At 41.8% G+C, this 23,870-nt stretch overlaps 1 protein-coding gene across 1 annotated transcript in view; it reads left to right on the top strand.

Moving 5' to 3' along the window:
* LOC129110550 (dual specificity calcium/calmodulin-dependent 3',5'-cyclic nucleotide phosphodiesterase 1C-like) overlaps positions 1-23,870 on the top strand; it is a 61,888-nt gene that overhangs the window by 12,176 nt on the left and 25,842 nt on the right. Inside the window, exons 8-13 of the mRNA XM_054622646.1 lie at positions 7,592-7,732; positions 8,364-8,464; positions 9,118-9,246; positions 9,796-9,897; positions 21,388-21,508; positions 22,070-22,151. Of these exons, the coding sequence (XP_054478621.1) occupies positions 7,592-7,732; positions 8,364-8,464; positions 9,118-9,246; positions 9,796-9,897; positions 21,388-21,508; positions 22,070-22,151 (676 nt within the window). The remainder of the gene's footprint in view (positions 1-7,591; positions 7,733-8,363; positions 8,465-9,117; positions 9,247-9,795; positions 9,898-21,387; positions 21,509-22,069; positions 22,152-23,870) is intronic.

Here is a 23,870-nt window from a genome sequence, read left to right as displayed (position 1 = left end):
CTTCAATACCATAAACCAGAACAAGGTCGAGGGTATGGTTAAAAGAGTGAGTCGGTTTATGTACACACTGACAGAAGCCAATAGAATCTAGTAATGAACCAAACGCAGTACTAAGGCTATCATTATACACATCCACATGAATATTAAAATCCCCTACAATAATAACTTTATCTGTCTTAAGGACTAAACTAGATAAAAACTCTGAGAATTCAGATAGGAATTCAGAATACGCACCTGGTGCACGATACACTATAACAAATAAAATTGACTTTAATGCTTTCCCGCTCGGGTTTGAAAGACTAAGAACAAGGCTTTCAAATGAGTTGTAATTTAATTTAGGTTTAGGGTTTATTAATAGGCTTGAGTCAAAGATAGCTGCTACTCCACCTCCTCGGCCTGTGCCTCGAGGAATATGAGTATCAATATAACTTGGAGGAGTTGATTCATTAAGGCTAACGTACTCTTCATGACACAGCCAGGTTTCAGTAAGACAAAATAAATCAATATGATTATCTGATATTAAATCATTTACAAGTACACCCTTAGATGACAGAGATCTAATATTTAAGAGTCCACATTTAACTGTCCTGTTTTGATGCACTGTTGCATCGGTTGCCTTAACTTTTATTAAGTTATTTTGTATAACTCCTCTTCTGTTGACTTTAAATAATTGAAGTGGCCGTGGTCTCAGACACAGTCTCTATAGGGTTTTGGGTGGGTAACTGGGTGGGTAACTGCTCCAAAGGAAGCGCAGAGAGGTGTGAAAGACTGCGACTCTGCTTCTGCTTCCTGGTCTGAACTCTGGGTCATGGATTAGGTCCACTAATGAACTGGGTCAGATTTCTAGAGATGAGATCCGCTCCATCCAAAGTAGGATGGATGCCGTCTCTCCTAATCAGACCAGGTTTTCCCCAGAAAGTATGCCAATTGTCTACGAAGCCCACATTGTTTGCAGGACACCACCTCGACAGCCAGCGGCGGAATGATGACATGCGGCTCTACATCTCATCATTGACCAGATTAGGGAGAGGGCCAGAGAATACTACGGAGTCCGACATCATCTTTGCGTACGAACACACCGATTCCACGTTCAATTTAGTGACCTCCGAGCGACGTAATCGGGTGTCATTACCGCCGACGTGAATAACAATCGTACGGTATTTACGTTTAGCCTTAGCCAGCAGTTTCAAATGGGATTCTATGTCGCCCGCTCTGGCCCCGGGGATGCAGTTAACTATGGCCCCTGTCTTCGCTAACTTCACGTTTCTCAGAATGGAGCTGCCGATCACCAGAGTTGGTTTCTCAGCGGGTGTGTCGCTGAGCGGGGAAAACCGGTTAGAAACGTGAAGCGGTTGGTGGTGACCCGTGTGCTTCGACATAGAACTATGCTTCCTTCGGACAGTCACCCAGCCTCCCGGCTGCTCTGGGGTTGCCGGGGGATGGCTAGCAGGAGCTAAGTCTGGTTGGCCCGCACCGACTACGGGGTTGGGCTGGCTAACTGCAGTAGCTAACGACTGAGCTTCAATGGTGCGTAACCGGGCCTCTAACTCACTGAGCTTCGCCTCCAACCTAACAGACAAACTACATTTGTTACATGTACCCGTATCAGTAAAGGAGGCAGAGGCATGGCTAAACATGAGACACACTGAGCAGGAGGGAGGAGGAGAGAGAGAAGGAGAGAGGGAAGGAGAGAGGAGCGCCATCGCTGGCTGCTAAGCTAAATGAGGCTAGCTAGCGTTAGCAGAACTGAACAACGTGTAAACTGTTGGTTTAAGCGAAAAGTCGCTGAATTAAGATGTGATATGAGTGTTCAAGTGTTTTAAATGTAAAACAGGTAATTAGCCGCTATAATAAAGAATGTCACACAATTCACTAGTTTTCGCTGGAGCTGCGAAAAGTACGCTATCAACTACGCTGAGAACCGGAAGTGAGGCAACACGCTTACCGCAGTACGTCAGTGACACCAAAACTGAGAAAAAAAGGAAACGTAGTGTCATAGTCTGAATGTGTTTGTGTGATCATATTTGTATTATTTCATTTCCAGACATTTGCTAATACCCGGCTCAAATGTGTCATGGGGGAAACTTGAAGGTAATCATTCGTATTCAGAAATAAGGTCACAGAGGAATGGTATGATCTTTTGTACAATGACTTTACAAAACATGAGGCCGATCAGCAAGGTCTTTCATTCTATGGAGGTATCTCTAAGTTTGGAGTATGTAGCTCAGATGTGGCAACTGTACTCTCACCTTGGTTGTTTCCAATCTAATGTTACATCGCTTGCTCTGTTAAAATCTGCAATTAAAATCACATGACTTTACACAACAAACTCTGTTTACAGGTTTTTGGAAGTAGGACTGCAAATGTGAGAAAAGTTGAGCTAGAGCAGGAGTAAGCAATTTGGCACACGTTCCACCGCTTGCAGCAATAAGTTGTTTTTTTTGGAAACGCTTAGGTGCCCTCCCATCCATATGCCAAATTACATCTTTCACAGCCATTGACAGTTGTGAAGCTTGTTCTTTACGGCAGTTAGACTGACTTATTTTACCCCTCACCCTTCTCTGCCTCTGAACAAGATTGGTGGAACTCAGATGTGGATGTTTTCATAAGGAGGGAAGCTTTCCTGTCTAGTGCACTCATATACTATTAAAATGTGAGATCATTTTTAAAAAATGTTGTTAAGTACCTTGCCTATATGGAATAAAATCAAAGATCCTTTGGCGATTTAAATCAGAATCAGAATCAGAAGCTGTTTATTGCCAAGTACGTTACACTTTGGCTAGGTGTTGGATGTGTGCGTAACAGTAAACTGTAAACACAGTGCAAATATCCATCCATCCATCGTTTATCCGGGGCATGGAGCGGGGGCAGCAAGCTAAGGAGGGTCCTCCAGACGTCCTTCTCCCCAGCAACACTTTCCAGCTCCTCCTGGGGAACGCCGAGGCCAGACGAGATATGTAATCCCTCCAGCGTGTTCTCAGTCTACCCCGGGGCCTCTTACCAGTGCAAATATAAGACATAATTTAATAATAGGAATAGGAATATGTATAGTAAAATATGGTAAAGAAATAAACAAATAAGAGTACGTTAAAACATACTTAACATACATAACAAGTATATTATTAAAGTGTCAAGTGTATATTAATAAAGAAAAGAAAAGATGTGCAGGGGTGTATAACTGTGAGAAATTGTCCTGTGGTGGTCCCCAGCTTTATTGAAGAACCACACCTGCAGATGGGAATAAACCGTTTTTGTGGTGTGAGGTCTAGGTCATAACGGCCCGCAGGATTTGAAGAGTTTGTGTCTGGGGTGAGAGGTTCGGCTGCAATATTTCTTGCCCGCCTCAGGGTCCTTGGGGCGAACAAGTCGTGGAGGGAGAGCAGGTTGCAACCAATCACTCTCTCAGCCAATCTCTGCCCTTGTCCTTGGCAGTGGCTGCAGCGTACCAGACGTTGATGGAGGAAATGAGGATTGACTCAATGATGACAGTGTAGAAGTGCACCATCATTGTCTTTGACAGGCTGAACTTCTTCAGCTGTCGCAGGAAGTACATCCTCTGCTGAGCCTTCTTGTGTTTTCCAAGCTTCACATGCTCCTTCCTGTCGGACAGGAAGTCTGTTATCCACTTGCAGGTGGAGTCGGATACGTGCAGCTCTGAGAGCTTGTCCTGCAGCAGTGAGGGGATGATGGTGTTGAATGCAGAGCTGAAGTCTACAAACAGGATCCTGGCGTAGGTTCCTGAGGAGTCCAAATGCTGGAGGATGAAATGAAGGGCCATGTTGACTGCGTTGTCTACAGACCTGTTGGCTCTGTAGGCGAACTACATGGGGTCCAGGAGTGGGTTGGTGAGGGTTTTTGAGGTGGGACAGGACAAGGCGCGCAAATGACTTCATGACCACAGAGATCAGGGTGACGGGCCTGTAGTCATTAAGTCCTATGATCCTTGTTTTTGGGGGGGGATAATGGTGGAGGCCTTGAAGCAAGCTGGGACGTGGCATGTCTTCATGAGGTGTTGAACATTTCTGTGAACACCAGAGACTGCTGATCAGCACAATGCCTTAGGGTGGAGGAACAGACAGCGTCGGTTTTGACTTTTAAACAGCCTGTTGACATCTCTCTCCAGATTAGAGTGAGTTGTCATTGTGGTGGGGGATGGGGTGGGCTATGGGATGGATGGTTGTGAGGCGCAGTCCCCTGCTGAGCTTTGGGAGGTGGACTTGGTATTCTAGAACTGGTGGATGGGGTCATGGGGAATGGGTTCAGGACTGTCCCATTGTCTTTCAAATCAACAGTGAAACTGATTCAGCTCGTTTGCCAGGTGGAGGTCATTCTTGGAGTGGGTGGCTTTAGGCTTGTAGTTAGTGATCTGTCTGAAACCTCTACAGACAGAAACAGAGTCACTTGCTGGGAGCTGGTGTTGCAGTTTACTGTTGTTTAGCGTCTCTCACCGCCTTGCTAAACCTGTATTTTGACTCTTTATACAAGTCCTTATCTACACTCCTAAATGCCTGTTTAGTCTCTAAAGTCTCTGTTTTTTCCCACCAGTAGCTGAAGGCCATCCAGTTTGTTGCACAGTTTGTGCACGTTGGAAAGAAATATCCCTGAAAATAAAAGATCTGCAGATTATGCTTAACATTATTGTGTTGGAAATGGAGGCTAGTGGTAAATCATGACAAAACACCAAAAGTACATTTTAGACAAAAATGATTGGAGAGAAGTTATTTGTTTTTAACTTTGGTTCAACTGTGCTCTCTTACACTGAACAGTATAAATATCTTGGCATTACTCTAGACGAGCACATGACATTTAAAGAAGCTATCAATGTCATAGTTTAGTCAGCGGGAAGAGCACTTGGATTTGTACTGAACAAAGTTAAACAATGTGGTAATCTGGGATTCCATACTTATACACAACTCTGTAACTCATGTGTATGTCCTGTGTCTGACTTTGCATCTGGGGTTTGGGGTTTTCTTTGACCACACAAGTTCTAACACTGCGCATCACAAAGCTTTTCGCTCTTTCTTGGGAGTTCACAAATCGACTTCAGTTCTGGCCATTAGTGAGTAAATGGGTCGGGAACCTCCAAACATCAGACATAAGTGTCAAATGATTTGATTTTGGAATAGACTTGTGACGATGTATTTTCTGAGAGCGAGATATTTTATTTTCACATATGGCATGTTCATCCCTGGGCTAAGGGTTTAAAACCTCTGTTTAATATGAACGATTTGTCACTTTTTGTTGTACTGTCCTATCTAAGACGACAAAAGGGATGTTCTCTTTAGTAAAATGACTTGATTTCTTTTGGCAGAATGACTATGAAAAACCTGTTGTGCTTCAGGAAAGGTACCATTTTGTAGCAGGTTTTATCTGCCAGGCCTGGGAGAGAAGGCAGAATATTTTGTTTAAGATCGAGCGCTTAAGTAACCTGTAATTTTGTAATTGAATGAAACTTAATGAAATGTTTGTCCACTGCAGTTTTATTATTGGTGTCTTATAAACCCATGAGCATTGGGCACGTTATCTGAATGACAAGAAAATAAACATATCATCATCATCATCCCTACACTTCAGGGTTCTAATGTTATCAAGCTGAAGTTACGGAGTATGCCTTATCAAATTGTAGGTTTTACAAATACGATGCTATAGCTAGCCAACATTAACAGTAGCCGTTCTTAGCTGTTGGGTTTCCCAAGATAGATACGCTGCCTCAGAAAAAATAAATACTATCACACATTGCTTCTTACTGTTGAAATCTTATGCTGATTAATTTGGAAGTTAACAAACATAAAATGAACCATTTAGGATCTACAGCTGAGGGAGCTGATGAAGCTGTATGCAGTTATCGTTACTGACCCAGTCGCTCAAGCAATCAGCCTCATAATGTCCTGGCCTCAACATCCCATCCTAAATTCCATCATATCACCTCTGAAATAGCATTGCACATGACCGTGTTTTTTGTTACAGATGCAGCAGTGTAATACCGTCTCTGCACAAAACATACCCAGCCATGAAAACTAACTAGCTCTGATCTGTTTCATGCAAACAATTAACTTCATGCCCTGACAGGCTGGGCTTTGTGCATCCCAAATAAGTTCAATAATTCTCCATGATGACAAAAGGTGAAAAGTAATTCAAAACTACCAGGAAAACATTTATTCCCTTAAGTCTTGACAAACATAAAGTTCTGCATGAACTTTTCAAATGGTCACTCTTAGCTTTTTTAGCACTTTCGCTTGCCTAGTGAGCGCTGTTAGCACAATTAGCTGAGAGATGCCAGCCATGTTGAGAGCCCTAGAGAGAGAATCAAAATGCTCCATTTACATTTGAATGGCTGGTAAAAGTCTTGTTATCTTCAACAGTATTTCATGCTTCCATGCAGACCATCTGATAATTCGAACCTTCCCTAGTTTCAAACAAGAAACTACATACACTTCACGCAACTTCTTCAGCGCAGCATCTTTTTGGCTCAACCTTTTTTTAATAAACTGCAGTAGTTTGGCAACATAATCTGATTCAATTAATCCAAGGAAGTCAGAGGTAAACTCTCAGTTTTGGATACAGACACAATGTGAACAACCTTCTGCTCGCTTTTTGTGATGTCCTTCGATCCATCAAAGAACAGCTAGAAAATTCTGTGGATTGCAATTTATACATGTCCTCCCTTCATGTGCATGATATGCACCTATACTTCCCCTCGTAGCTGCTTCAACAAAATTAACTTAAAAATATAACACAGAGCTTGTCATTCATTCCCTTCATTCAAATTGTTTTGCTATTTAGCAAGTGGAAGACTGGACTTCTTGCTTAACTAGTATGTTTTTTAGCAATTGCTTGAGCCACATTGGTGTTATCCCTTTCTTTTTGTGCTTATCAAATAATGGATGGTTGAAATTGAAGTGCTGGAATTCTCCACACTCAGAACAACTTAACCATAAACTTAAGGGGAACACTGCTGACTAAGATGAACCCCTGCTCATCAGGATCTAATCTAAGCTAAATGCTCATTCACACACAATCTGATGGCAGAGCCTTTAGCAGTAGTTTGAGTTTCAGTATCTTGTCGAAGAACACTTTGACATGCAGACTGGAGGTGGCTTTTTTCCTTTGTAGGTTGCGGGTTGCCAAAGTAATCGCTCAATATCTCGTGTTTCTTATCTTTCACATTAGCCCACTTCCCTGGGTTGGTGTTAGGGTTGTGTGTTGATGACCATTGAAAGTCGCTCACTAGTGCGCAAATACATGTTCTGAAACAAATTGGCATTCCAGTTATGTGCACCTCTGGTTATATGCAATGCTAAATAGGTGAAGTACTCTTTTACAAGTCTCACTTTATGGACGCAGGAAAGGTCAAATATTTTTGAAGTAATTAAATAATATTCAGAAGAAAACCTGTTGTTGTATTGCACCTTTTATGAGCTTGTGAAGAAGTCTGAATTGGATATTCAAGTTTGCGAAAGAATACATGGTTTTGGGCTACAAAATTAAGATAACCTGGAGTTATCCTTCAAGGTGATGTGAACGTGGTTAACTCACATTAATACTGCCGTATTTGTCAGTGTACCTCATTCTCCTTTTTCCTCTATTGAAGGTCCCTATTTCTGCCCTCATATCATTTGTGGACTCGTTGGAGGTGGGATACAGCAAACACAAGAATCCCTATCACAACCTGATGCATGCTGCTGACGTCACACAGACCATCCATTACCTGCTTCTCAAGACTGGCATGGTGGTAAGTCTTGGGTTGGGTTAATGCAAAATGCAATGCACTTTTTCTCAGTGAATCCTCAAAGTCAATCAAAAATCAAGCTTTTCTTAACTCAAAACCCCAAAGCAACTAAGGGCAGTATAAATGATAATTAATTGATGAAAGTTAAAGTTTCAGCAAATAATAATGACATAATGATGTCATCAGTGTTGTCTAAGCTTGGACTATTAATGAATGGAAGGCTGACAACTGGAGGATTAAGTGACTTTGGTTTGCTTTGACTTTTATTTGGGGCAATGAGGGGTTGTTAAGGCAAAGAAAGAACAACAGAAGGAAAGACCATTCAGTGAAGCAGTACAGTAACGCGGGAAAAAATCAATTATATAAATCATTGTTAAAACCTAAACGAGGCTCCATCTTGGGAATCTCAAGGGCCCGGGTGACTTTTTCAAGCCCCTCCCCAAAGCAGCATCGCAACTCAACAGTATTTTCTTCTCCTTGTGAATTTTATCTTTTTTAAGTTATGGGCCTCTGGGCTTTTGCCCTATGAAGTCTGTGTATTTAAAAGGCAGTGCAGGAAACCCCGGATCAAGTTGAACCTGTTTATGTCACATTCTTTTCCTTTTTGTCTGTCTGTGTCTTCTCTCTCCCTCAGCATTGGCTAACTGAGTTGGAGATCTTTGCCATCATTTTTGCAGCTGCCATCCATGACTATGAACATACAGGGACCACCAATAACTTCCACATTCAGACCAGGTAATTCCCACCCAGCATCATTTGTAGCATTTCAATCACTGCAGCTGCGGAGTGTTACAACCTGTCTCAAAGGCTGCAACATGAATAGGAGACCAGACGAGTTTAAAGTACACATTTATTTAAAGAAAACATAAACTAAACAAACATCGAGAATAGGTCATCCGTAATTCCAGCATGTGTGGATGTGTGAAAATGTCTGAAACAAACTAAACAGCAGCCGTGTCAGCCCAGGAAGAGAGGGCTCAATGGTCAGGTGGTGAGTCTTTATAGATGGAACTCCACCAGGCTAAGGTGTGACTCATCAGCCTATGATCTACAACTTGAAAGACAAATTAGAACCTGAAAGACAAATTAGAAGAAGCAAACCAGTAACAGACCCCAAGTGGAAGGGAGGTGTCTTCACACTGAGGACATTGATGACAGTTTAGAATAGGCTTCCATGAATAGAATATGAAGAGACATGTAAAGACTAAATAATAAAAGGCTCCTAATTATTTTATTATTTTTTCTTTAAATTTCATAATAATTTGCTTTGCTTCATACATTATGATTGTTATAATTATGATGATGGTGATGATGATAATCATGATGATGATTATTATTATTTCCATTTTAATCCAAAACATTCTGAAGTAGTTATGTTGGATTTGCAGGTCAGACACAGCCATGCTGTACAATGACCGAGCTGTTCTGGAGAACTACCACGTCAGTGCTGCATATCGTCTTCTACAGCAAGATGATGAAATGAACATTCTTTCTAATCTCTCCAAAGATGACTGGAGGTAAGAGGAGACAGCTGAGATTGACATGGACTTAATTGCACAGCTGTTTCCATTTAATGATTTGTGATTTCGCAATAATAATTCCTGCTCTTTTATTAGCATGAGACATTTTGGTAACACTTTACAATACAACTTACAATAGACAGTGTTATTATGTTGTAGGAATCGGTACATATAAAATACTTAACGGTTCCTACTGGTACTTAAATGGAGTTGCAGCTGAAGAAACCCAGACTATGGGAAAATGGGAGAAACAAATGGGAATTTGAGAGAAAAGGAGAAATAAATTATATTGTAAGTATTTTGAAATTCTGGGTACCTTGGGGTAAACTGGAATTGAATGGTTTTGAGCAGGTTTGCATCGATCTAGCACTGAATTGCTGTCAGCAGCAGATCATTTGACAGCAACAAGATGAATGCATCTCAGACAGTCTTCCTGATTTAACTTTCCCCATGCTTTATTTGTTTTTAATTCTGAAGGGAACATGAATGTTTGTGGCAATACATGCAATCGCTTTTTATATATCTTAGTGTCATTCACTCTTTCAGAGAACTGCGGGCACTGGTAGTGGAGATGGTGTTGGCCACAGACATGTCCTGCCACTTCCAGCAGATCAAAGCCATGAAAAGCGTTCTGCAGCAACCTGAGGCGTGAGTAGTGGATTTCACTTATGAGTCAGTGTTACTTTTGTCGCCATTCACTCAAGTTTAAACCAGCCTCAGGTACTTCACAATGCTGATGCTGAAACTATCAAATCATGACCCAAAGTTGGGTTTAACACCATTATAATAATTTCAGACATCACTTGAGTAAAAATGTTTTGTGGTGTAGCTTCTGAATATCTTTGTAGTGGTGTTGTTTTAGCTAAAAACTAGGGTGGGTAATGTATTGGGGGTAATGTATGAAGCATATTTTTGTTAATAAATGTTGAAATTCTCTTAACATCCCAACAGCAATCAAAGAATAAAATGCACTGACATTCTTTTTTTTTCTTAATGTGGTGTCTGTGGCTGTCGCAAGACAGTCAAGATGAAATTATTGGACGGGGCTACCTGGCTACTAGTCTTTCTACCTACATGCCTGTCTACAGTTCCTACCTCTCGGTCTACCTACTTGTCTAACTACTTACCTGTCTATCTACCTGTCTGCCTACCTACCGACTCTTCAATTCAATTCAATTCAATTTATTTTATATAGCCAAAAATCTCAAATTACAAATTTGCCACAGAGGGCTTTACAATCTATACAAATGCGACATCCCATGACTCAACCCTCACATCGGCACAGAAAAAACTCCCCTAAAAAAACCTTTAACAGAGAGAAAAAGGAAGACACCTATGGGAGAGCGACAGAGGAGGGATCCTTCTCCCAGGATGGAAAGAAATGCAATAGATGTCATGTGTACCTGTCCGCCTACCTACCCTTCTACATACCTACCTGTCTGCCTACCTGTCTACCTATGTGCACTCTGTGCAATAATTGTGTGTCCCCTAAAGAAGCTTCTATCTAACTATCTGTGAGTACTAACAATGGTCATGTTGGTTGTTGACAATCATTTTGATAATTATAGTGGAGTTGCTTTGGAAGGAGGCCTGAAGGAACAGCTGTCAGAGTCACAAGTTGCAAGGTTATTTATTGTCGTTGTACAATAGGGTTGTCAAATAAAATGCAGTTTGTATTATAGCTGGTGAAGTTGCGGAATGAGTCATTAAAGGCCACCTCCATTCCTCAAGGTACAGTGTTTGCACACCTGCATGTAGCTGATATGGTGACCGAGGTTCCAAGTCCACCCCAAAAGATTGATGCGTCATTGTTTGATTTAGGAGGTTCTCCTATTCCAAGTGAGTGGAAAGAACGACTAAGACAGAAACTCTCTGAGAGGTCCAAAGTGTTGTCAACAGATGAATGGTACGTTGGATTGGACAAGGGAGTGGAACATCATATACGATTAAATGACAATACCCCATTCAGAGAAAAGTCTCGCCGCATATCGCTTGCTGACCTAGACAACCTTCAACGCCACCTTCAAGGACTTATGGCAGCAGGGATAATAAAGGAATCGAGAAGTCCCTATGCTTCGTCCATTGTCCTTGAAAGAAAGAAAACCGGGAAACTGCGCATGTGTGTGGTTTATCGAAGAACCATCCCTGATCAGTACACAGTGCCACGTATTAATGTTGCATTGGACTGTTTGACTGGAAGCAAGTGGTTTTCAGTGTTGGACTTGCGCAGTGGTTACTACCAGATCCCAATGGTAGAAGAAGATAAAGAGATAACCGCAAGATATAATCCACTGGGATTTTATCAGTTTGAGAGGATGCCCCAGGTCATAGTGTACTTGGACGATCTGATCATATAAAAAAACCCCGGATGAGCACGAACAAGACTAATCAAGGTGATAGACGGACTGGAAGAGGCTGGTCTGAAGTTGTCAATAGACAAATGCCAGTTCTGTCCGCCCGAAGTTACCTACTTGGGACACATTGTGTCAGAGAATGGAATCGCCACAGACCCTGAAGAAGCTAAAGCAGTAGCCCACTGGGAACAGCTCACTGATCTTCCATCTTTGCAGTCCTTCTTAGGATTCTGTGGGTACTACTGTCGCTTCATAAAGAACTTCTCCATCATTATCAGACCTCCTACAGAACTCTGCAAGGGTTATCCACCTACCCAAAAGAAGAGAAAAACAGTCAAGGTACCAGATAAGACATACTACAAAGTGAGTGAACTCTTTGGAGACAGGTGGGATCAGTCCCGCACAGAGACCTTCAAGAAGATAATTTCCTGCCTCACCAATGCACTGTCCTTGCATTCGCTGACCCAGCAAAGCCCTATGTGTTACACATAGATGCCAGTTTTAAGGGCTTATGGGCTGAGACCAGTCACCTTTGCTAGCAGAAAGCTGAGTTCCTCTGAGAAGAACTATCCAGTGCACCAGCTTGAATTCCTGGCACTTAAATGGGCTGTGGTCGATACATTTCATGACTACCTGTATGGAGCTTAATGCAACCATTATCGTTGGCTTGCTGCGCTCACGACATACAACTTCACCCTCCCATAGAAAGGCACACGTTCCACTCAGTTAGAGGCGAGGATCCCAGAATCCCAGTGTTGCAACGAGAGGCAAACAAGTTCAATGGAGGGATTTTGAAAGTAAACTGATCCGAGACCTCCTGAAAATGTTGGGGATCTATAAATCCAGAATATCACCTTACCATCCTCAGGGGGATCCACAACCTGAATGATTTAACCACACCCCTCCCATCCATGCTTAGAGCTCTGGATCCAAAGCAAAAGCAGAAGTGGAGTCAGAACATCAGTCATTTGGTCCATGCCCATATTTGCACCATACAATTTGAAAAGAGTGTAACGATCCAGCAGTATGTTACTAAGCTGAAAACAGATCTCCACAAAGCCTACCAACTCGCCACAGAAGCTGCTGATACGAATCACAAGAGGAACAAGAAAGCTCATAACAAGCTGGTAAAAGAACAAGTCTTCGAAGAAGGACACCGTGTGCTGCTGAGAAACTTTGGTGGCACTGGAAAGAACAAGCTAAAGGATAAATGGAGCCCTACATCATTGTTGGAAAGATGCCAAACCTTCCAGTCTACCAAGTGAAACCAGAAAGGAGGACAGTAGTTGTAAAAACATTGCACCGCAATCATCTGTTACCCATTGGCTATTTAGTGTGACTGACTGAACATAGTGATGAGCCAGAGCTGCCACAGAGGCCTGTGACAAGGACACAGCAGAGACAGGTTCAAAGCTCAACACAGATTTTCAATGATGAAGATGCTCCACTCTCTTCTGAGTCCGATTATGAGTATGTGGACCCACCAAGACCCTTAGCAGTAGAGTGGAAAGAATTTTTGACACAACCAGAGTTCTTCAACGCTCTAAGAGGGTCAGGAAACCAGTGGTTTGACCCGTCGTTTACTGTCCTGAGCTGCAGCGTGTTTGTTGGAAGCGGAACATACAAAGCTTTAAGAAGCCACCTATGCCAGAAAGCCTGTTGCCACCCTATGGCATTGTGTCCAGATTGTTTTAGTTTTAATCAATGTAATCAGTATGACCAGATTATGGTTCTCTAAACCTTTTAGTTTTAGTCTGATGAGGACATCAAATGTTTTAGAAGGGGGATGGTGTAGCCCTGGTAAAATAGTTACGGATTAATAGTTCTAGTAGTTCCTAATAAAATTTAATTAAAATAACTCAGGAAAGCAATTAAAACTGAAAGTAATTTAGTAGATTGGTTGTAGGTAAAAGAGGGGGCGGGGCATGATGATGAATGTTTTAAGTGAACAGAAGAAAACCGAAGCTGTAGACATTAACACTGATTGATTGCTTAAATCTCTGTTGATTTAGCTGAAAGTTTGTACCAGTGTGTTCAGGTATAGCTCAAGTTTGTCGGTCGCTGGAACAAGAGGACGCCATTGCCGACCGGAACGGACTGTTTTCTCTTTCTGACGAGTGACCGGCCGTCACCTCCGCGGTCGCTTAGTTTTTCTTCCGTTAGACAACAGACTGTTTCTACTTTGCCGAACTGTGAGTTTGACTTTCTGTGTCTGTGCTCTGATGAGGACAAGGACTCGGAAGACAGCAACGCACCCGAGAGGCATACAGGCCTTCCAAATTAAATTATTGGAAACATTACAGGGTCATTCATTCAATACCTCCCAAAAAAATCTGGCCTTAAGGGTTTTACATATCTCACCCACTTGTTCCATAATTGAATGAACACAGTTGTCTGAAGATGAAGGGAAAAAGTAATCATTTCCATAACATAAGTGTAATTTACTATATCTATCCACTCCTGTATTGTGGGGGGTTCAGGAAGCAGCCAGCGCCTTGTGACTGCTTTTTTACAAGCGGTTATTAATGTGCCAATCGTATATTTATCTGGGTGCCTTGTTGGAAATCAATTTTTCCTAAAAATAATGTGGTAAATTGCAGGGGCAGGTCAGTGTTAAGAATGCTTTTTAATTCTTTGTGAAACTCTGCCCAGAAAGGTTTTATCGGTGGACAATCCCAAAATATATGCTAGTGATTTGCTTTCTGAATCCCACATTGTCTCCAACATGTGGGCTCCCCTCCAGAAAAACGTGCTTTCTGCTTCGGTGTAATAAAGAAATGAATAACACACTTCCACCCAAATTCCCGCCACACATGAGAGTTGGTGCATTCCCGCTGAAATTTACAGACATCCAACCAGTCCTCATTTGATATTGAGAGGCCACCTTCTCTTTCCCATTTTTCTCTAACATATTCAGCAGTGTGGGATTTTTTTGTCAAGCGGCCTTTGTAGAATCTAGAGAAAACTCCTTTATTTGAATCATTTTGGTGGGCACCAAGAAATATTACATTACAGTCATTTAGCAGACGCTTTTATCCAAAGCGACTTACAATCAGTAGTATATTGCATATCATTCACCCATTCACACACTGATGACAGGCTACCATGCAAGGTGCCACCATCAGACTCTAACTAACATTCATGCAACATCCAGTCCACACCGATGGCAAGCCTTCGGGAGCAACTTGGGGTTAAGTGTCTTACCCAAGGACACATCGACTGCCGAAGCCGGGTATCGAACCACCGACCCTCTGATTGGAGAACTACCTTGCTCTCCACTACACCACAGCCGCCCCCGTCTGTTTTGTTTCTAATGCTATGTTCAAAATAACTGCGTATCTGGAGGTACCTAGAAAAATCAGATTTTTCAAGCCAATATTTTTTCAAAGTCCTTTAATTGCACCTTTTCTGTAAGGGAATAGAATGTCGTTATACCTTTTCGGATCCAAAATTTAAATCTATAGTCAATTTCATTTGGCTTGAACCCGGGATCACAAGCACACCACTGAAGTATTTGTAGTTTATGATCTAGCTTATATTCTCCTCTAATTGTATTCCAGAATCCACATTGTCTATAAGTTTGTGCCAGTACTGCATGAATTGGGGATCCTTCATAATGGAGAGTTCAATGTCTTTCCATCTGGAACAATAAGTTGGGGTACATATGTTAATTAAGGATTTAGTCTGGGCAGCGTATAAGTAATCCTTAAAATTGGGTAGACCCATTCCTCCTTGGTCCTTTTGAGAGTTTTAAATTTAACCCTGGGTTTTTTCCCTTGCCAAATAAATCTTAAAATTATTTTATTCAGTTCAGAAAATTGTTTTGAGGGAATTTCTGCAGGAAGTGCTTGAAATAGGAAGAGATATCATGGGAGAATGTCCATGACTGAGACTGAGGAAAGAAATAGAGTTCCATCTGTGTATGTCATCTTTAATTTTTGTTAAGAGAGGGGCATAATTTATCTCTGCCAGTGTTTAGATAACTTCGGTAAGTATTTCAATGAATTCTGGTCCTAGTTAAGGCGAAATTTCTCCCTAATATTTTTTGGAGGCGTGGAAAAGTAGCGGGAAAATTGAAAGTAACGAATGGCCTTAATAAAACTGTTATGCATGCCAAATCTTTCAAAGACTTAATATAAGAAAGGCCAGCTAACTGAATCAAAAGCCTTATCAGCATCCAAACTGATTAGGTAGGCTTCAAGATTGATCTGTTGGATATGGTTTTAATATGTGCAACGATCGCCTGACGTTATCGTGGTTTTGTCTTTGTGAGATAAATCCAATCTGGTCATTATGTATAAGTTGAGGAAGGATGTTTTCCTGTCTTTTAGCAAGGATGGCTGTGTATAATTTGTTGTCAACATTCAACACAGAGATTGGCCTATAAGATCCACATTCCAGTTTGTCTTTTCCTTCTTTGTGGATAACGGAGATCAGTGCCTCACTCCAAGATGGAAGCACTTTAGCGTCTGTTAAGGTTGTATTGCAGGCCCTAAGAATGCTTGGCACTAACTAAAATCGAAATGTCTTATACTACTCTGAAGGAAGACCATCCGGACCGGGTGATTTATTAGCTTTAAGCTTGGAGATAGCACTGTTCAGTTCTTTCTCAGTTACCGCTGCTGTTAATATCTGATTGTGTTCTTCTGATAGAACAGGCAGGTTGAGAGAATTGAGCAATTTGCCAATTTGTTGCTCGCTCTCTAGATGTGGTTGTTTAATCTATATTTAGATTTATAGTACGTTTTAAACGCTCTTTGTATTTCATCTTGTTTGTAGTGTATAGTTTTAGAAACTGGGTCCCTTATTTTGTATATATTTTTATCCGCTTGCTGTTTTGCTGATTCTGGGCTTGGCTCATAATATTTCTGTTTCGTAAATATCTTTTTTTTCAATTTCCTGTGAGTATAATATGTTTATAATTTTGTTTCTTTATTTTTATCAGCACATTCGTTTTTTATTCCCTTTTATGCTGTCTCAAAATCTTTTAATTCTTTATTCTTTAAGGTGTATTAGTCTTAATTGTTTTTCTTTCTTTTCATGGGCACAGTAAGATATAATTCTCCCCCTGATGACTGCTTTTAAGGCATCCCATACTATAGCTGAATCAACCTCCCTGTTATCATTTTCTTCAAGATACATTTTTATTTCCTTTCTCATTAGGATCTTAAATTGTGGGTTGTTTAGAATACTTGTATTTAACCGCCACAATGTTTTTCCAACTTTGTCGCTTATAAGTATCGCGCAAGACAGAGGTGCATGATCAGATAAATTAATACTTCCAATATCACAGCTATACATTCTATTACGATCTCTCTTCAACACAAATAAATAGTCTATCCTTGAGTATGTATCATGGGCGCATGAGTAGAAAGTGTAATCACGGCCAAATGGGTAAAAGTCCACAGATCTAGTATGCCCAACTCTGCCATTAGAGCGTTAACTCTTCTATGCAATGATGTAGTCGTCAAGTTTTTTGATGAATCTAGTTTTGGGTTAAGACGGATGTTCCAATCTCCACCACCTATGACAATTCCCGGGGGCCATAGATGTTACATAATGTCAATGTAACGCCGTCAATTTTTCCAGAGACTATTATATATCTCCCTTCTTTGTTGTTACTTTTTTCATTTTTGACAGTATTTGTCTTTTCTTTGCTGGGTTTAAAATCCCTTTCACATTAAATTAGATAACTTTTAGGACATTTTCATTCATAGTTTCCAGCATCGATTAGCACAAAAAGACCTCTACTGATATCCCTGATGCCATAAAAGTTGTACACTAAAAATATCTCTCCCAATGGACAAACACAATACATACAGAAAGGGGAAACGTTTTTTAATGGAACATCACCGAAACGGTTTATAACAGTTGTTTCCGATGTAGAGGCTCGATTCAAATGAGCCTTAAAGGACTTTTTAAAGTCAAAGTCCCCATAAGGGAAAGACCGACGTCGTGTCAGTGGTGGGGCCCTGGAGTGTGGCTTCATGGTAGCCTATGGTAGATCTTTTTTGGGGGGGGGATTGGATGGAGTCGTCCACTGTGCCGGGTTCCTGGTCTCCACTCCGGTCGCACCATCTCCCCACCACCTGCCAAGCAGACAGGAGCCGGGTCTCTTCTTGGTCCGGAGCAGCAGAGGACCTCATCACCGTAACTGGAAACCCTTGTGAGGCCATGTCCCTCGTCGCTTCTGCAGCATCCTCCGGGTGCCATTATCTTAGAAGACCCGCATCCTTGCGGGGTACGGCGTCTGAAACTTTATTAGTTTTTCTTTCAGGACGTTCTTGGCTTTGGCGTATTCACTGCATTTCTTAAGCGCCTCGGGGGGGAAGTCATGGTCAACATAGAAGCAAACATTGTTGAAAATACTTATTTTTTCTGCCATGCTCTCCGGAGCACCTCTTCCTTCATCTGGTAGCTCCCAAACTTGACCACTATAGATCGGGGCTTTGACTGCGGGCCATTAGGCTTTGGTGCCAGTGCTCGATGTGCCCGTCTCAGTATCTCAATTCTCCCCTCTACCTCGTCCAGTCTGTCGTTTCCTCTCTTTAATTCGTGTTTGATGTCAGTGAGTTGTACCCTGTTGTCTCTTCTGAAATCCCGGAGTTTGTTGAGAATGCTTTGCAGGCTAGCTTCGGAGCTTTCCTCGTCATGTGAGGACGGGTCCGGGGAGCTGCTTCGGCTGTCTTGTCTCAGTTCAGGATCATATTCCATCACATTTGTGGTCGTCCTACTTCTAGTAGTAACCCCTATTTCCATTATTAAAGAAAATTGCACTGGGATTGACAAAACTACAGTTTTTTGGAGTTATTTCATAAAACCGTAGGGGAGCTCGAAAAAGTCATCCTCTCAGTGGTGGAACTGGAAGCCCTAACCGTAAATAATATTTTAAACAATTAAAATCAACAGTCAGTAAACCGTTATTTACTTTCAAAACAAGTTGTCTGTGGTCAGTTATTTAAATAGAGTTTGGTCAAGGAACTAGGAAATTATGCGAGTGTCAGGAGTGATTGGCAGATGTATGAGAAACAAACTATAAGCCTAAGCATGAAAGAGCATGGTCTTCCTGACTGAATTTACTCTAGAGCTTCATATCCCCGGTTCTGTGCAGTTGGGTCTATTCCCACCTTTAAGTAATAATGCTTTGAAATTAAATTAGTATTTTCATTTTGCTATGATGGTTGACCTTTACAGTAGTTTTTGTTGTAGTACTCGTATTTTAAATATGTTGATAGGATGTGGGTTAACAGGCTAGGATACTGGTAGAGCCAACAGTTTGATTTTCAAATTGACTAACAAGGTAACCAACTACCTGTACATGTTGAATGCCTTGAACACAGCTGCTCGGTGCACACTGCCTGGTAATTCATTAAATATCCCTCGTTTTTATCGTCCTCAAGTGCCTGTAAAACTATGGAGCTTGTTGGCTACTTGTTGGCTACTTGCGATGGCAAGTAGCCAACAAGTAGCCAGCAAAATGCATGGCATTGGCCACTTGCGATGGCAAGTAGCCATTGCCATGCATTTTAAGTTGGAACCAAAGGTGTAGCATGGATTGTCATGATGGGCCAAGGGGACCTCTATCCATTTCTCTCACATATATCAGCTAACGAGACTTTGTTTTGTTTTGTATTCTACTCTGTTTACTATCAGATTTCAGCTATGCGTAAAAAGAAGCCTCTTGTGCTAGCTTCTGAAGAAACCACGAAGCCTAGTTTATTCGCTCTAAACCAGCTGATAGAACGCAAAACCTACTGGCAGTTTAATTTGCATGTCCCCTATTACTGACACTGAAAGTTACCTTGTCACAGCCAGCTAACATACCGTTAGCCTGTTTCACAACTAATTGTTTCAAATTCGTTGAATTGGCAGGCTTATATTAAGAAATTAAACTGCCACATTTCAGCTGTGTGCCTCACTTTTTAGTGTACCCCGGAAACAGTTGGTTCTGTTTTTCACCATTGATGATGCCGTAGTGACGCCAACTCGGACTGTGAGGAATCTGGGTGTGACCCTGGACGACCAACTGTCGTTCTCAGCAAACATTGCATCGGTCACACGCTCCTGCAGATTCCTCCTCTACAACATCAGGAGGATTCGCCCCTTCCTCACTGACGAGACGGCGCAGGTGCTCATCCAGGCTCTGGTCATCTCCCGCCTGGACTACTGCAACTCACTACTTGCCGGAGCCCCGGCGTCGGCCATCAGACCCCTGGAGCTTGTCCAGAAAGCTGCAGCACGTCTGGTGTTCAATCGCCCCAAGTTCTCTCACACAACTTCCCTTCTCCGTTCTCTACACTGGCTCCCTGTAAGAGCTCGCATCCAGTTTAAGACTCTGGTGCTAGCCTACAGGGCAGTGAAAGGAACAGCTCCTTCCTATCTCCAGGCCTTGGTCAAGCCCTACACCCCCGCCTGACCACTTCGCTCTGCTGCCTCGGGGCGATTGGTTGCCCCGTCGCTCAGAGGTCCCTGCGGCCGATCCACCCAGTCACAGCTTTTTTCTGTCCTGGCCCCTCAGTGGTGGAATGAACTCCCCACCGACGTCAGGACAGCAGAGTCGCTGCCCATCTTTAGGCGCAGGCTGAAAACTCACCTCTTCAAGAAGTACTACCCTGAGCCTTCCTCGTAGCACTTATTGCATTCGTATTAGTTGTTGCACTTATTGTATTCGTATCAGTTCGCTGCACTTATTGAATTCGTATTTGTTTACTGCACTTATCCTATTCGTAGTAGTTTGTAGCACTTATTATATTCGTATTAGTCTGTTGCAATTATTGTTTTCGTAGTAATTTGCCTCTGCACTATACTTTTGCTCTGGCTTATGCTTTAAGATGCTTGTTTAAGAAAGGAGATGCACTTATGACTTCTGGTGACTAGTAGTTCTCTTGAATACCTATGTTGAATACACTTCCTGTAAGTCGCTTTGGATAAAAGCGTCTGCTAAATGACTGTAATGTAATGTAATGTAATTTTTGCTGACAAATTTAGGTGACTATCTGCAACTCAAAATGAGTCACGGAGAGGCTGAGTAGGAGAGACTAACCTGCAGACGCGCTGGCCTTCAATGAATCAAAGATCCAGTAGCTGCGTTTGGTAGTTTTATTTGCAGTCAACAAACAAACACGTGTGCCCGATTACACAAACATTCTCAATATTTCGTTATGGTGTACAAAGTTGATCAACAGCGATAAATAGCGATAATTAGCAATCATTTGCGATAAGTAGCGATAGGTAGCGGTCAGCAAAAATAAGACTCCCTCTCTCACCCCCTCTCCTTCCATTCACCAAACTAAACTAGTGAACAGCCGAATGTACCTATTGCTATCCCCAACACAACGTGTCTCATTACCGTAAGTGACCAAAAAATGGTGTACAAAATCACACAGGCTATACCTGGCTCCTACAAGTACATTAATAATCTCTGGAATTTTCTAAAACTAAGCAACCAATCTATTTCCTGTTTACACCGGCACCTGCTTGCCCAGTGTACATAAATAGTCATGTGATAGTCATTTTCAGGCATGTAAGTATGGACGGAAATCGTTTTTGTTTAAAAACAAAAATGTATTACTGTAGATGTAGCCTCAGTCTTGAGGGGTCCTTTTAAGCGACTTGTAAATAAATGGGTATAACAACAAAAATTGTAAGAATCATGCAAGAACATTCATTTGATTAATTAATGTTCATGAGCTACTCAAGCAAGTACTTCTCTTAAGCCGTTGCACAGAAGCATGTTGTGCAATTGACAGCAGCCCAGCAGTGACTGACTGGATTGTACTTGCAGGATTGACAAACCAAAGGCCTTATCCCTTCTGCTGCACACTGCTGACATCAGCCACCCTGCCAAACAATGGAACCTGCATCATCGCTGGACAACATCCCTTCTGGAGGAGTTCTTCAGACAGGTATCGACCCAAAATCGTGCCACCTACTTCCTGCCTTAATATTAATAAAGCAACGTTACTTAGCCTTCCTATAAACACTGGCTTACTTTTAATCGATGAGCTGGCTTAAATTTATTATGCATGGTCAATTTCTCTGCAATATATATACACACTACAAAGTGAACTATGCATGATAGTCTCACATGGTCAGTTGAAGATGTAACTTCCATTTTATGCAACGTGTACTTTTCTTTACATTTCTTCGTATCTACTTCAACTTCAGAAAAAAGCAGGAATGAAAGGCTGCTTAATGTTGGCGGCATCAAACGTTTGAATCCGCCTATGAGCCACTGCCCAAATTGCACAATGGCAGGCTTCTGCACTTAGAAGACGTTACTTTATCATGTCTTATTCTGTTGTTCAAAGGTAACTCAGCATTACATTTGCAACTGACAATAATATAAGATTGATGTAAGAAGGAAAGGATAAATAAGTAAACAAAGATGATGAACATATGTGTAAGTGAACCTGCTCAAGTGACCCTGTGCTGACAGTACCTTGTGATTCTGAATTTATTTTCAGGGTGATAAAGAAGCAGAGCTGGGTCTACCTTTCTCCCCTCTTTGTGATCGCAAATCCACTATGGTGGCCCAGTCTCAGATTGGTAAGGCATACCAAATGACACCACAAGTCCAGTTAATTTATATATCGTCGTCGGGGGTCATTGTGTTTGTTGTTTATCTAGTAAATTAATGAACAGTCCTGTTCAGCGTACAATCTTCTGTGTTATGAAGTGTTGTTTTACTATGTCTCTTGAGATTTTATCCGGCATTTTGTGGATTGGGGGTCATGACCATAACAATCATGCACCTCAAACCTGTGGTATATTCATTAACTTGTACTCTGTTAAAGTTATCATGTTTTTACGGCGGATGAACAAACCGGTGAAACTAAAGATTAGTCAGTTACCTGAGGTGAGGAAGAGTGGTAGAAACTGCTCAGGGCTTAGACTTGACCTTTTAGTAGATCTGGATCTGGAGATCTGATTGCTGAGTGGAGGAAGGAAAAGGCAGGTTTTGAAGAGACAAGCACCTGAGTTAACCTGAGCGAAAGACAAGCCTTCCTAAGGTGATCCGACTGGTGGTGCTACCAGTGATGCCAGAACTTGTTGCTTGTCACCTGGTATGGCAGCTGCACTAACATGGACTGCAAGGTGCTGCCCAGCAAGGTGCTGCCCAGCCTGCAGGAGCTGTACACCCAGCAGTGCCTCCGAAAGTCGCTGAGGGTCAACCTCAGGTGGGAGGTACAGGATCCCCAAAACACACAACAGCAGGCAAAGGAATCACTTCCTTCCCCAGGCCATAAGATTTAGAAAAAAGAAAGAAATAACACATACCTCAAACAAAGAGTGTCAGAAAAGACCATCCTCTCTCTATTCCTCCTGCTTCATCTATCAGAAAACCTGTGTTCATAACGAGCGAGTCAGATTTTATGCTGGATTTAGAGTCCTATGGAGTTTACTGTAACATACAACCACATCCAGGTGACCATCCACACCCACAGAGCGACTGCTGAATAGACCGCACTGTCCGCCAAGGTGATTTCCTTACTGTCTGCAACCTGGTAACACGTCTCGATCAAAGCACAGTACTTGTTCTGTTGTTAGGTGCAAAAATGAACAGAAAAGGAATCTTCCGAGGAAGTGAAGACCCAGTGAATTAACTTTATTCATGTCTGAAATGTCCTCACAACAACTTGAAAACACTTTCTCAATGAGGAACAGTATAGAGTTGGATTCACCGCAAGACTGAAGCTCAAGGTAGATTGATACCCACTGTCTGTGACCCAACTTCAAACTTGGAATCTGTAAGTTTTGCAATTTTTCTTTTTTTTTTACCATTAATTGCTGTTTATTTTATCAGCCTGTTCAACATAGTGTTAGCATGCTGCACAGCTAATGGCTCGCTTCAATTGTAGGCCCCCATTAGAAGCTGAGATTATGTGACAGAGAGATGTAAATAGCAGTATTTCCCTGTGCCAGAAGTCAAAGATGCCTGTAATATTGGTTGTGGATGTTTGAACCAGATTCCTTCTGGAACGTGTGCAGTTAGAAGTTTTTGATTTAGAAACAATGTTGCCAAATCTATTCCAATGAAAGTAGCTAGCACTACCTCCATAAAGTTGCATAAAACTTGCCAGATGATGTCATAGGCTTATTTGTGTATTGGTGACATCGCCGCCTATAAATTTGCATGAAGTAATTGTATGTTGTGCGAAATGTCGGTTTCTTTCTTTTTAATCTGTGAAGTGTTCTGTGACATGGTGCTATTAAAATAGATCTTGGCTGATTGATTGATGTTGTAGTGGAAGAAAACTTCATTTT

This window comes from Anoplopoma fimbria, chromosome 21 (assembly GCF_027596085.1).
Source record: "Anoplopoma fimbria isolate UVic2021 breed Golden Eagle Sablefish chromosome 21, Afim_UVic_2022, whole genome shotgun sequence".
In the NCBI taxonomy this organism is placed as follows: Eukaryota; Metazoa; Chordata; class Actinopteri; order Perciformes; family Anoplopomatidae; genus Anoplopoma; species Anoplopoma fimbria.
The sequence above is the reverse complement of the archived record's forward strand: the minus strand, read 5'-3'. Positions and strand labels throughout refer to the sequence as shown.